The sequence below is a fragment of the Ranitomeya imitator genome, chromosome 2 (genome assembly GCF_032444005.1).
Source record: "Ranitomeya imitator isolate aRanImi1 chromosome 2, aRanImi1.pri, whole genome shotgun sequence".
Taxonomy (NCBI): Eukaryota; Metazoa; Chordata; class Amphibia; order Anura; family Dendrobatidae; genus Ranitomeya; species Ranitomeya imitator.
This window is the reverse complement of record NC_091283.1, coordinates 768,558,709-768,573,255: the sequence shown is the minus strand read 5'-3', so window position 1 is coordinate 768,573,255 and position 14,547 is coordinate 768,558,709. Positions and strand designations below refer to the sequence as shown.

General features: G+C 46.3%; 1 protein-coding gene across 1 annotated transcript in view; it reads right to left on the bottom strand.

Annotated features, from left to right (window-relative positions):
- Positions 1 to 14,547, bottom strand: part of PLCE1 (phospholipase C epsilon 1) — a 336,405-nt gene that overhangs the window by 79,901 nt on the left and 241,957 nt on the right. The window contains exons 10-11 of the mRNA XM_069753455.1: positions 13,559 to 13,741; positions 5,677 to 5,794 (exon numbers count right to left, since the gene is read on the bottom strand). Of these exons, the coding sequence (XP_069609556.1) occupies positions 5,677 to 5,794; positions 13,559 to 13,741 (301 nt within the window). The remainder of the gene's footprint in view (positions 1 to 5,676; positions 5,795 to 13,558; positions 13,742 to 14,547) is intronic.

Genomic DNA, 14,547 nt, shown 5'->3' with positions numbered 1-14,547 from the left:
TTACTATAGGATGCACCCATCCTGGCAGACACCTGTCCTATTACTATAGGATGCACCCGTGATGACAGGCGCCTGTACTATTTCTATAACATGCACCCGTACTGGCAGGCACCTGTCCTATTACTATAGGATGCACACGTCCTTGCAGGCACCTGTCCTATTACTATAGGATGCACACGTCCTGACAGGCACCTGTCCTACTACTATAGGATGCACCCGTCCTGGCAGGCACCTGTCCTACTACTATAGGATGCACCCGTCCTGACAGGCACCTGTCCTATTACTATAGGATGCACCCGTCCTGACAGGCGCCTGTCCTATTTCTATAACATGCACCCGTACTGGCAGGCACATGTCCTATTACTATAGGATGCACACGTCCTGGCAGGCACCTGTCCTACTACTATAGGATGTACCCGTCCTGACAGGCACCTGTCCTATTACTATAGGATGCACCCGTCCTGGCAGGCACCTGTCCTATTACTATAGGATGCACCCGTCCTGGCAGACACCTGTCCTATTACTATAGGATGCACCCGTCCTGGCAGGCACCTGTCCTACTACTATAGGATGCACCCGTCCTGACAGGCACCTGTCCTATTACTATAGGATGCACATGTCCTTGCAGGCACCTGTCCTATTACTATAGGATGCACACGTCCTGGCAGGCACCTGTCCTATTACTATAGGATGCACCCGTCCTTGCAGGCACCTGTCCTATTACTATAGGATGCACCCGTCCTTGCAGGCACCTGTCCTATTACTATAGGATGCACCCGTCCTTGCAGGCGCCTGTCCTATTACTATAGGATGCACACGTCCTGGCAGGCACCTGTCCTATTACTATAGGATGCACCCGTCCTGGCTGGCACCTGTTCTATTACTATAGGATGCACACGCCCTGGCAGGCACCTGTCCTATTACTATAGGATGCACCCGTCCTGGCTGGCACCTGTCCTATTACTATAGGATGCACACGCCCTGGCAGGCACCTGTCCTATTACTATAGGATGCACCCGTCCTGGCAGGCACCTGTCCTACTACTATAGGATGCACCCGTCCTGGCAGACACCTGTCCTATTACTATAGGATGCACACGTCCTGGCAGGCACCTGTCCTACTACTATAGGATGCACCCGTCCTGACAGGCACCTGTCCTATTACTATAGGATGCACCCGTCCTTGCAGGCACCTGTCCTATTACTATAAGATGTACACGTCCTGGCAGGCACCTGTTCTATTACTATAGGATGCACCGGTCCTTGCAGGCACCTGTCCTATTACTATAGGATGTACACGTCCTGGCAGACACCTGTCCTATTACTGTAAGATGTACACGTCCTGGCAGACACCTGTCCTATTACTATAGGATGCACCTGTCCTGACAGGCACCTGTCCTATTACTATAGGATGCACCCGTCCTGGCTGGCACCTGTTCTATTACTATAGGATGCACCCGTCCTTGCAGGCACCTATTCTATTTCTATAGGATGCACCCGTCCTGGCAGGCACCTGTCCTATTACTATAGGATGCACCCGTCCTGGCAGGCACCTGTCCTATTTCTATAGGATGCACCCGTCCTTGCAGGCACCTGTCCTATTACTATAAGATGTACACGTCCTGGCAGGCACCTGTTCTATTACTATAGGATGCACCGGTCCTTGCAGGCACCTGTCCTATTACTATAGGATGTACACGGCCTGGCAGACACCTGTCCTATTACTATAGGATGCACCTGTCCTGACAGGCACCTGTCCTATTACTATAGGATGCACCCGTCCTGGCTGGCACCTGTTCTATTACTATAGGATGCACCCGTCCTTGCAGGCACCTGTTCTATTTCTATAGGATGCACCCGTCCTGGCAGGCACCTGTCCTATTACTATAGGATGCACCCGTCCTGGCAGGCACCTGTCCTATTTCTATAGGATGCACCCGTCCTTGCAGGCACCTGTCCTATTACTATAAGATGTACACGTCCTGGCAGGCACCTGTTCTATTACTATAGGATGCACCGGTCCTTGCAGGCACCTGTCCTATTACTATAGGATGTACACGGCCTGGCAGACACCTGTCCTATTACTATAGGATGCACCTGTCCTGACAGGCACCTGTCCTATTACTATAGGATGCACCCGTGATGACAGGCGCCTGTCCTATTTCTATAACATGCACCCGTACTGGCAGGCACCTGTCCTATTACTATAGGATGCACACGTCCTGACAGGCACCTGTCCTACTACTATAGGATGCACCCGTCCTGGCAGACACCTGTCCTATTTCTATAACATGCACCCGTCCTGGCAGGCACCTGTCCTACTACTATAGGATGCACCCGTCCTGGCAGACACCTGTCCTATTACTATAGGATGCACACGTCCTGGCAGGCACCTGTCCTACTACTATAGGATGCACCCGTCCTGGCAGACACCTGTCCTATTACTATAGGATGCACACGTCCTGGCAGGCACCTGTCCTACTACTATAGGATGCACCCGTCCTGACAGGCACCTGTCCTATTACTATAGGATGCACCCGTCCTTGCAGGCACCTGTCCTATTACTATAAGATGTACACGTCCTGGCAGGCACCTGTTCTATTACTATAGGATGCACCGGTCCTTGCAGGCACCTGTCCTATTACTATAGGATGTACACGGCCTGGCAGACACCTGTCCTATTACTATAGGATGCACCTGTCCTGACAGGCACCTGTCCTATTACTATAGGATGCACCCGTCCTGGCTGGCACCTGTTCTATTACTATAGGATGCACCCGTCCTTGCAGGCACCTGTTCTATTTCTATAGGATGCACCCGTCCTGGCAGGCACCTGTCCTATTACTATAGGATGCACCCGTCCTGGCAGGCACCTGTCCTATTTCTATAGGATGCACCCGTCCTTGCAGGCACCTGTCCTATTACTATAAGATGTACACGTCCTGGCAGGCACCTGTTCTATTACTATAGGATGCACCTGTCCTGACAGGCACCTGTCCTATTACTATAGGATGCACCCGTGATGACAGGCGCCTGTCCTATTTCTATAACATGCACCCGTACTGGCAGGCACCTGTCCTATTACTATAGGATGCACACGTCCTGACAGGCACCTGCCCTATTACTATAGGATGCACCCGTCCTGGCAGGCACCTGTCCTATTTCTATAGGATGCACCCGTCCTTGCAGGCACCTGTCCTATTACTATAGGATGTACACGGCCTGGCAGACACCTGTCCTATTACTATAGGATGCACCTGTCCTGACAGGCACCTGTCCTATTACTATAGGATGCACCCGTGATGACAGGCGCCTGTCCTATTTCTATAACATGCACCCGTACTGGCAGGCACCTGTCCTATTACTATAGGATGCACACGTCCTGACAGGCACCTGTCCTACTACTATAGGATGCACCCGTCCTGACAGGCACCTGTCCTATTACTATAGGATGCACACGTCCTGGCAGGCACCTGTCCTACTACTATAGGATGCACCCGTCCTGACAGGCACCTGTCCTATTACTATAGGATGCACCCGTCCTGGCAGGCACCTGTCCTATTACTATAGGATGCACCCGTCCTTGCAGGCACCTGTCCTATTACTATAGGATGCACACGTCCTGGCAGACACCTGTCCTATTACTATAGGATGCACCCGTCCTGGCAGACACCTGTCCTATTACTATAGGATGCACACGTCCTGGCAGGCTCCTGTCCTACTACTATAGGATGCACCCGTCCTGACAGGCACCTGTTCTATTACTATAGGATGCACACGTCCTTGCAGGCACCTGTCCTATTACTATAGGATGCACACGTCCTGGCAGGCACCTGTCCTATTACTATAGGATGCACCCGTCCTTGCAGGCACCTGTCCTATTACTATAGGATGCACCCGTCCTTGCAGGCACCTGTCCTATTACTATAGGATGCACCCGTCCTTGCAGGCGCCTGTCCTATTACTATAGGATGCACACGTCCTGGCAGGCACCTGTCCTATTACTATAGGATGCACCCGTCCTGGCTGGCACCTGTTCTATTACTATAGGATGCACACGCCCTGGCAGGCACCTGTCCTATTACTATAGGATGCACCCGTCCTGGCTGGCACCTGTTCTATTACTATAGGATGCACACGCCCTGGCAGGCACCTGTCCTATTACTATAGGATGCACCCGTCCTGGCAGGCACCTGTCCTACTACTATAGGATGCACCCGTCCTGGCAGACACCTGTCCTATTACTATAGGATGCACACGTCCTGGCAGGCACCTGTCCTACTACTATAGGATGCACCCGTCCTGACAGGCACCTGTCCTATTACTATAGGATGCACCCGTCCTTGCAGGCACCTGTCCTATTACTATAGGATGCACTCGTCCTTGCAGGCACCTGTCCTATTACTATAGGATGCACCCGTCCTTGCAGGCGCCTGTCCTATTACTATAGGATGCACACGTCCTGGCAGGCACCTGTCCTATTACTATAGGATGCACCCGTCCTGGCTGGCACCTGTTCTATTACTATAGGATGCACACGCCCTGGCAGGCACCTGTCCTATTACTATAGGATGCACCCGTCCTGGCGGGCACCTGTCCTATTACTATAGGATGCACCCGTCCTGGCAGGCACCTGTCCTATTACTATAGGATGCACCCGTCCTTGCAGGCACCTGTCCTATTACTATAGGATGCACCCGTCCTTGCAGGCACCTGTCCTATTACTATAGGATGCACCCGTCCTTGCAGGCGCCTGTCCTATTACTATAGGATGCACACGTCCTGGCAGGCACCTGTCCTATTACTATAGGATGCACCCGTCCTGGCTGGCACCTGTTCTATTACTATAGGATGCACACGCCCTGGCAGGCACCTGTCCTATTACTATAGGATGCACCCGTCCTGGCAGGCACCTGTCCTACTACTATAGGATGCACCCGTCCTGGCAGGCACCTGTCCTATTACTATAGGATGCACCCGTCCTGGCTGGCACCTGTCCTATTACTATAGGATGCACACGTCCTGACAGGCACCTGTCCTACTACTATAGGATGCACCCGTCCTGGCAGGCACCTGTCCTATTACTATAGCATGCACCCGTCCTGGCTGGCACCTGTTCTATTACTATAGGGTGCACCCGTCCTGGCAGGCACCTGTCCTATTACTATAGGGTGCACCCGTCCTGGCAGGCACCTGTCCTATTACTATAGGATGCACCCGTCCTGGCAGGCACCTGTTCTATTACTATAGCATGCACCCATCCTGGCTGGCACCTGTCCTATTACTATAGGATGCACCCGTCCTGGCAGGCACCTGTTCTATTACTATAGGGTGCACCCGTCCTGGCAGGCACCTGTCCTATTACTATAGCATGCACCCGTCCTGGCTGGCACCTGTCCTATTACTATAGGATGCACCCGTCCTGGCAGGCACCTGTTCTATTACTATAGGGTGCACCCGTCCTGGCAGGCACCTGTCCTATTACTATAGGATGCACCCGTCCTGGCAGGCACCTGTTCTATTACTATAGGATGCACCCATCCTGGCATTATTAGTTATTAGTATAGATGACAAGAACACCATTTGTATATGGTCTTGTCCATTATTATAGTGTTCTTATTTATAAACTGTGCTCTACACACACCAGGTAGAAAAAAAAACAACAAACATTTCGGACCTTGCTCTTCCTGTTCATCAATTTCCGGAGGATCTGAACCACTCCTGCTACGAGGTTCTTTGAGGCTTTTGCTTTTCCTCGTTGCCATCTCATCATCAGCAGCATCACCACTTTCACCCTGGTGGAGAATTTGAGAAACAATTTCTCTTAAATCAGTCCATAAAGTATTCGAGATCTAAAACTTCTAGGTCAATAAAAGCCCGAATGTTTGCCCTGCACTCACCAAGCCATGATGGCTACTACACCCGACCAGGACAACTGCACATTAAAATTAATACTGTCATGGTGGAAATGTTCAACTAAATCCAGGAATGTTTAGAGCATATGTTCAGCCATTTACATGTTAAGGAAAATGTGTGGACAGTGTGGACATGGTCTAAATGTCTGGAGATTTTAAAGGAAACTCCATCTTAAGTTTTTTTTAAAGGCACATTGAATATAGGCTTGCTGAAAAGATTTATTCTAGCTTGTATAATATTTGCCTATATCACTGCTCATTCTAGGAATTAGCAGTTTCGGGCCGTCCTAGTCAGTGACTGACAAACTTTCTTGCCTGGGACTGCATAAGGATCAATGGGTCACTGACTGGGACCAAACCTTTCACTTCTAAATCCGGAATATAAAGGGATTACATTGAATAACATACAAGTTATATATCTTATATATCAGTTTTCCCAGCTCATTCTGTGGTCATACGATCAGATATCACGTTCCAATTAAGGAAAAACTTTATGGATCAAGCATAGTGATGTCAGCCTGAAAATGGAAAATAATCCTGAAAATAAATGTATTAGGGCAGCATCGGTGGCGTCAATGTAAATGTAGTCTCAGATATTATTTTCCTACTCTCAGGAGATACTAAATCTTGTAACTGGGCATTTATCATCTCAATGGATCCAGTATATGAAACATTATACTCTGTAAACTTTGGCTGTACTGAGTGAAAAGTGTATACGGTGTTGTGACTGTGATGAAAATAGTCCTGTGATAAACAGATGAGAAGTGCCGTATACCTTCCGGTGAGTCAGAGGGCGCAGGGCAGGGGCAACTTATCATATTAATCTCTATCAGCATACACAGGGATCTGGTCATTGGCTCGCTGAGCGGACATGGAGACAGCCTAACTAAACGCCAACTGCAAATATTCACACGGCTGCACTGTAATTCAAGATCTGCGTAGGAAACCTCAGAGTGCAACATAAGTGGAGTAGGAAGTTTACAAGGAGCTTCATCCTCTGAAAGAGCTATGGTACTTGGACACTCTCCAAAGAAAAAAGGCATTAAAGGCATCATGTCAGCACAAAATGACTGTTCAAACCAAGCACAGGAGCACAGTGCACCCTTGGCACAGCCAAACAGATCAGTGCACCTTCCACATACTTGTTTGGCCGATCTCCCCTGACTCCCCTATACACGGTCCTGCAGGAGAGTCGAGGCCAATCTACTCTAGTGGCAGCTTATCTTACAAGAAACAAAAGGATAGGAAGCCCAAAATCAGACATGCCGGATCCTTATCTCCTCTAAGATCATCTGTTAGGCCGGTTTCACACGTCCTGATATTTCCAGTACCGGAAAAACCGGTACCGGAGATATCCGTGTCCGTATTACGTGTGGCAACTGTGTGCCGCCTCAGTACCACATGGCGGCCGCAGGGGAAGAAGCACTACAGTAAGTGCTGTTCTCCAGTGGCTGGTGCTGAAGCCGGCTGTCATCATTCTCCCTTGCTCTGCCGGTGATCAGCGCGAGCAGAGGAGAAAGATGAGAGCCGGCTTCAGCACCAGCCGCCGGGGAACAGCGCTTACTGTAATGCTTCTTCCCCAGCGGCTGTCCATGTGATACTGATGCGTCACACGGACGGTATCCGTGTGCGGTACATGTCTACACAGACCCATTGACTTGAATGGGTCCATGTTATCCGTGCAGCTGGACAAAAACAGACATGTCTACGTGTGGGAAACACGGTCCGGGGAAACATACTGACATGTGCGCAGACCCATTCATTTGAATGGGTCTACGTGTGTCAGTAAAATAGTAACATAGTAACATAGTTAGTAAGGCCGAAAAAAGACATTTGTCCATCCAGTTCAGCCTATAATATCATAATAAATCCCCAGATCTACGTCTTTCTACAGAACCTAATTGTATGATACAATATTGTTCTGCTCCAGGAAGACATCCAGGCCTCTCTTGAACCCCTCGACTGAGTTCGCCATCACCACCTCCTCAGGCAAGCAATTCCAGATTCTCACTGCCCTAACAGTAAAGAATCCTCTTCTATGTTGGTGGAAAAACCTTCTCTCCTCCAGACGCAAGGAATGCCCCCTTGTGCCCGTCACCTTCCTTGGTATAAACAGATCCTCAGCGAGATATTGGTATTGTCCCCTTATATACTTATACATGGTTATTAGATCGCCCCTCAGTCGTCTTTTTTCTAGACTAAATAATCCTAATTTCGCTAATCTATCTGGGTATTGTAGTTCTCCCATCCCCTTTATTAATTTTGTTGCCCTCCTTTGTACTCTCTCTAGTTCCATTATATCCTTCCTGAGCACCGGTGCCCAAAACTGGACACAGTACTCCATGTGCGGTCTAACTAGGGATTTGTACAGAGGCAGTATAATGCTCTCATCATGTGTATCCAGACCTCTTTTAATGCACCCCATGATCCTGTTTGCCTTGGCAGCTGCTGCCTGGCACTGGCTGCTCCAGGTAAGTTTATCATTAACTAGGATCCCCAAGTCCTTCTCCCTGTCAGATTTACCCAGTGGTTTCCCATTCAGTGTGTAATGGTGACATTGATTCCTTCTTCCCATGTGTATAACCTTACATTTATCATTGTTAAACCTCATCTGCCACCTTTCAGCCCAAGTTTCCAACTTATCCAGATCCATCTGTAGCAGAATACTATCTTCTCTTGTATTAACTGCTTTACATAGTTTTGTATCATCTGCAAATATCGATATTTTACTGTGTAAACCTTCTACCAGATCATTAATGAATATGTTGAAGAGAACAAGTCCCAATACTGACCCCTGCGGTACCCCACTGGTCACAGCGACCCAGTTAGAGACTATACCATTTATAACCACCCTCTGCTTTCTATCACTAAGCCAGTTACTAACCCATTTACACACAATTTCCCCCAGACCAAGCATTCTCATTTTGTGTACCAACCTCTTGTGCGGCACGGTATCAAACGCTTTGGAAAAATCGAGATATACCACGTCCAATGACTCACCGTGGTCCAGCCTATAGCTTACCTCTTCATAAAAACTGATTAGATTGGTTTGACAGGAGCGATTTCTCATAAACCCATGCTGATATGGAGTTAAACAGTTATTCTCATTGAGATAATCCAGAATAACATCCCTCAGAAACCCTTCAAATATTTTACCAACAATAGAGGTTAGACTTACTGGCCTATAATTTCCAGGTTCACTTTTAGAGCCCTTTTTGAATATTGGCACCACATTTGCTATGCGCCAATCCTGCGGAACAGACCCTGTCGCTATAGAGTCCCTAAAAATAAGAAATAATGGTTTATCTATTACATTACTTAGTTCTCTTAGTACTCGTGGGTGTATGCCATCCGGACCCGGAGATTTATCTATTTTAATCTTATTTAGCCGGTTTCGCACCTCTTCTTGGGTTAGATTGGTGACCCTTAATATAGGGTTTTCATTGTTTCTTGGGATTTCACCTAGCATTTCATTTTCCACCGTGAATACCGTGGAGAAGAAGGTGTTTAATATGTTAGCTTTTTCCTCGTCATCTACAACCATTCTTTCCTCACTATTTTTTAAGGGGCCTACATTTTCAGTTTTTATTCTTTTACTATTGATATAGTTGAAGAACAGTTTGGGATTAGTTTTACTCTCCTTAGCAATGTGCTTCTCTGTTTCCTTTTTGGCAGCTTTAATTAGTTTTTTAGATAAAGTATTTTTCTCCCTATAGTTTTTTAGAGCTTCAATGGTGCCATCCTGCTTTAGTAGTGCAAATGCTTTCTTTTTACTGTTAATTGCCTGTCTTACCTCTTTGTTTAGCCACATTGGGTTTTTCCTATTTCTAGTCCTTTTATTCCCACAAGGTATAAACCGCTTACACTGCCTATTTAGGATGTTCTTAAACATTTCCCATTTATTATCTGTATTCTTATTTCTGAGGATATTGTCCCAGTCTACCAGATTAAGGGCATCTCTAAGCTGGTCAAACTTTGCCTTCCTAAAGTTCGGTGTTTTTGTGACTCCCTGACAAGTCCCCCTAGTGAAAGACAGGTGAAACTGTACAATATTGTGGTAGCTATTTCCTAGATGCCCGACCACCTGCAGATTTGTTATTCTGTCAGGTCTATTAGATAGTATTAGGTCTAAAAGTGCTGCTCCTCTGGTTGGATTCTGCACCAATTGTGAAAGATAATTTTTCTTGGTTATTAGCAGAAACCTGTTGCCTTTATGGGTTTCACAGGTTTCTGTTTCCCAGTTAATATCCGGGTAGTTAAAGTCCCCCATAACCAGGACCTCATTATGGGTTGCAGCTTCATCTATCTGCTTTAGAAGTAGACTTTCCATGGTTTCTGTTATATTTGGGGGTTTGTAACAGACCCCAATGATAATTTTGTTACCATTTTTCCCTCCATGAATTTCAACCCATATGGACTCGACATCCTCATTTCCTTCGCTAATATCCTCCCTTAAAGTGGACTTTAGACAAGACTTTACATAGAGACAAACCCCTCCTCCTCTCCGATTTTTACGATCCTTTCTAAACAGACTGTAACCCTGTAAGTTAACTGCCCAGTCATAGCTTTCATCTAACCATGTCTCGGTTATTCCCACTATGTCAAAGTTACCTGTAGATATTTCTGCTTCTAGTTCTTCCATCTTGTTTGTCAGGCTTCTGGCGTTTGCGAGCATGCAGTTTAGAGGATTTTGTTTTGTTCCAATCTCCTCGCTGTGGATTGTTTTAGAAATGTTCTTACCTCCCTTCTGAGTATGTTTTCCTGGATCTTCTTTGTTCAAGTCTAATGTTTTTCTTCCCGTCCCCTCTTCTTCTAGTTTAACGCCCTCCTGATGAGTGTAGCGAGTCTTCTGGCGAATGTGTGTTTCCCAGGTTTGTTGAGGTGTAGTCCGTCTCTGGCGAGGAGTCCATCGTACAAGTAATTCACACCGTGGTCCAGGAATCCGAATCCTTGTTGTCTGCACCATAGTCTTAGCCAGTTGTTTGCATCAAGGATCCTGTTCCATCTCCTGGTGCCATGCCCGTCTACTGGAAGGATAGAAGAAAAAACTACCTGTGCATCCAGTTCCTTTACTTTCTTCCCCAACTCTTCAAAGTCTTTGCAGATTGTCGGTAGGTCCTTCCTTGCCGTGTCGTTGGTGCCAACATGTATCAGAAGAAATGGGTGGACGTCCTTGGAGTTGAAGAGCTTTGGTATCCTATCGGTCATATCCTTGATCATCGCACCTGGAAGGCAGCATACTTCTCTTGCAGTTATGTCCGGTCTGCAGATGGCTGCTTCTGTGCCTCTCAGTAGTGAGTCTCCCACCACCACCACTCTTCGTTGCTTCTTGGCTGTACTTTTTGCTGTCACTTGTTGCTGTGTGCCCTTTTCTTTTTTGCTTGCTGGTATTGCTTCATCCTTAGGTGTGCCATCTTCATCCTCTACAAAGATTTGATATCGGTTCTTCAGTTGTGTGGTTGGTGATTTCTCCATGGTCTTCTTGCTTCTTTTGGTCACATGCTTCCACTCATCTGCTTTTGGAGGTTCTCTGACACTTTTTTCACCTTCTGTGACCAGTAGAGATGCTTCTGTTCTGTCTAGAAAGTCTTCATTCTCTTTGATGAGTTTCAAAGTTGCTATTCTTTCTTCCAGACCCCGCACCTTTTCTTCTAAAAGGGCCACTAGTCTACACTTCTGACAGGTGAAATTTAATTCTTCTTCTGGTCGATCTGTGAACATGTAGCACATGCTGCAGCTCACCATGTAGGTTGTCACATCTGCCATGTTGCTCCTAGATCCTGCTGACTTGCTGTGTGTTTTCCTTCTTGTGTAATCTACTCAGCCAAGCTCTCTTGCAATAATGTCCTACAGGCAAAAATTCTTCTAGCTTAGGGAGACTCTTCGCTTTTCCCAGAAGGCACCTGGAATATGCAAATTAGCCTCCTCAAGCTTGAATCCCTGGTTTGGTGATTCTTTCCAAGCAGCTGGTCCCGGCTGTACCCAACGATCTTCTAGCTTAGGGAGACTCTTCGCTTTTCCCAGAAGGCACCTGGAATATGCAAATTAGCCTCCTCAAGCTTGAATCCCTGGTTACCAGTGTCTCTGGTATGTGTGAAAACTGTCCCCACATGTACTGGAGACACTAATGTGTGAAAGAGGCCTTAGGGGAAGAGTCAGTGTTTTCCATACACATTAGACTTATCATCAATATCGGTGGATTTGCCAATATTAGTTAATGTGCACGAGGCATTAAATGGGCTATATCTCCTACAAGGCTATGTGCCTAGTTAATACTATCACATTGGCCTGACAGACTCCCTATAAAGTAAAGATGAACTTTGCAAGCAAGTGGTAGATACAAATTAGAAGGCTTTAATGCAGGTATGACAGTACAGGTGTCACAGTCACAACACATGCATTATGAGCTTGTGTGTTGGGCTCTCCGTACATGTGTTGTGACTGTCACACAGCCGTGACACATGCAGCTGCGGAGCTGAACAGCTGATCAGCCGGAGTGATTGAGGAAGCCGGGTTCCCACTGCAGCTTATTCAGTAAGTGCTATAGCGTGCCGAATAAGCCCTGACCCGAGCAAATTTGCTCATCTCTAATTTTAACACAGACGTTTCGCTCCGCATGGACCTTCATCAGAGTACACGCTGTAGTAATAACCGGTGTAGCAGACGCAGTGTCCAAATAGTGGAGGCCGTGGAGAAGGTGTTCCTGGAAAGCACAGTACAGTGCAAGCGGCACGAACATGGAATCCACTGCTTGTTTAGAGGCACGCTCCATACACAAGTGGTGGATTCTGCGTTCTTGCCGCTTGCACCGTACTGTGCTTTCCAGGAACACCTTCTCTACGGCCTCCACTATTTGGACACTGCGTCCGCTACACCGGTTATTACTACAGCGTGAACTCTGATGAAGGTCCATGCGGAACGAAACGTCCGTGTTAACACACGTGTACTGTCATACCTGCATTAAAGCCTTCTTTTTCATATCTACCACTCGAGTGCCAAGTTCATCTTTAGATTATAAGGTTTGGGACCCTACTTGTGCAGCTATTATCTAGGAGTGCCGTTCTTCCTCTTATCACAGACTCGCTATAAAGACATATAGAAATAAATCAATATTTTCATTGTAAGAAAACTTCTTATAAATTAGAAACGTAACCACATAATATGTTTAGTGTAAGAGCATGAAACAAAGTTAAAAGGGGTATGCCCATCTATAAAATCTTATCCAAATATGTAGTATGCGTAATAATAATAATATTAGCATATACCTTCAATGAGAAATGTAGTATAGTTCTTCTGATTCGCTATGTGGCTTACCCCATGTTTAGGGCATTGCAGTAGCTTAGGTATCCATGGGTACAACCGCTCACATAGTGAGAGTTAGTGGTTGGAACCATGGATACCTAAGCCTGCACATGTAGTAAGCAGCCTAGCAAATCAGAAGAACTATACTACATTTCTAACTGGAAGTATTTGCTAATATTAATATTATTACACCTACTACATATTAAGATAGGATCTTAAAGATGAGAATACTCCTTTAAAACATATGAAAAAAGTTTTTGAAACCATATTGAAAACCAAAAAGGAGGATGAAAAAGAACAATGAAGCACAGCAGAACAGGATGAAACAGCACAATGTTCTACCCTCATAAGTACTTTCTTCTTTTTCTTGGCTGCCGTGATCCCCAGCGTATTGTTGCGCTGCACGTTGGGTTTCTCCGTGCTCTTAGATAGTGTCCCTGTGCTTGTATTTTTTGCGCTCCATCGTCTTCCTCCGAACAGCTCAATAGCTTGTGCCAATGTCGGACCTTCAAATCTGCCGTCCTCCTACATTTACATCATTGGAAGAAGAATGTGGACAATGTATTAGGAAAGAACGTCTTTATCTAAGATAACAGCTTTTTATCCACCGCATTCCAGTGTCATCAGTATATGAGAAAAGCTGCAAAGATTTAATTCTTAGCATATTGTGTTTCATGGCTGACATTACTATACTTTACTATATCATCTCAGCCATTATTTCTTCCCGATGCAATGAGCAGTTTACAAACAATCCTTGATGTGGATTAGGATGTAGTGAAAATCATGGTGACCTCCACTACCATGGGGCTGAAGTGCGCTTCCTGCTATGTGGTCATTTATAGGAAATAACAATGAATTCATACTATCCGTTTTCTAAGAAATCCTAATGACACAGAAGGGGAACAGTAGAAACATTGTGATCCCTGCGAGTACTCCGCCAGCTTCCCATCATTCCACACGTTCATTAACAAATAACAAATGCGCCATTTTACCTGTTATGGATTTTATTAGTGTAGGGGTATGTGCCATGATGGGCGAGATGCATCAATGCGTTTATGCCGGTATTCAGGAGTAAAAAGCTTAGAAAAGTCACAAAATTTTGTTATAAAGTGGGTAGAGTTGTGGCAGGACAGAGCATGGTGTCCACCATTCATCAAATTCATGAGGTGGCCACAAATTTTACTGCAGCAGGGTCTGGATTAGGATTTGTGGCAAGGCGCACATTGGTGCACCCCACTAATCCAGCTTTTGACTCATGAATCAGGAGTGTCTGATTGAAGACTGACGGGCATGGTTGTCATGGTTAAAAAAAATTCCAGGACAATACAACA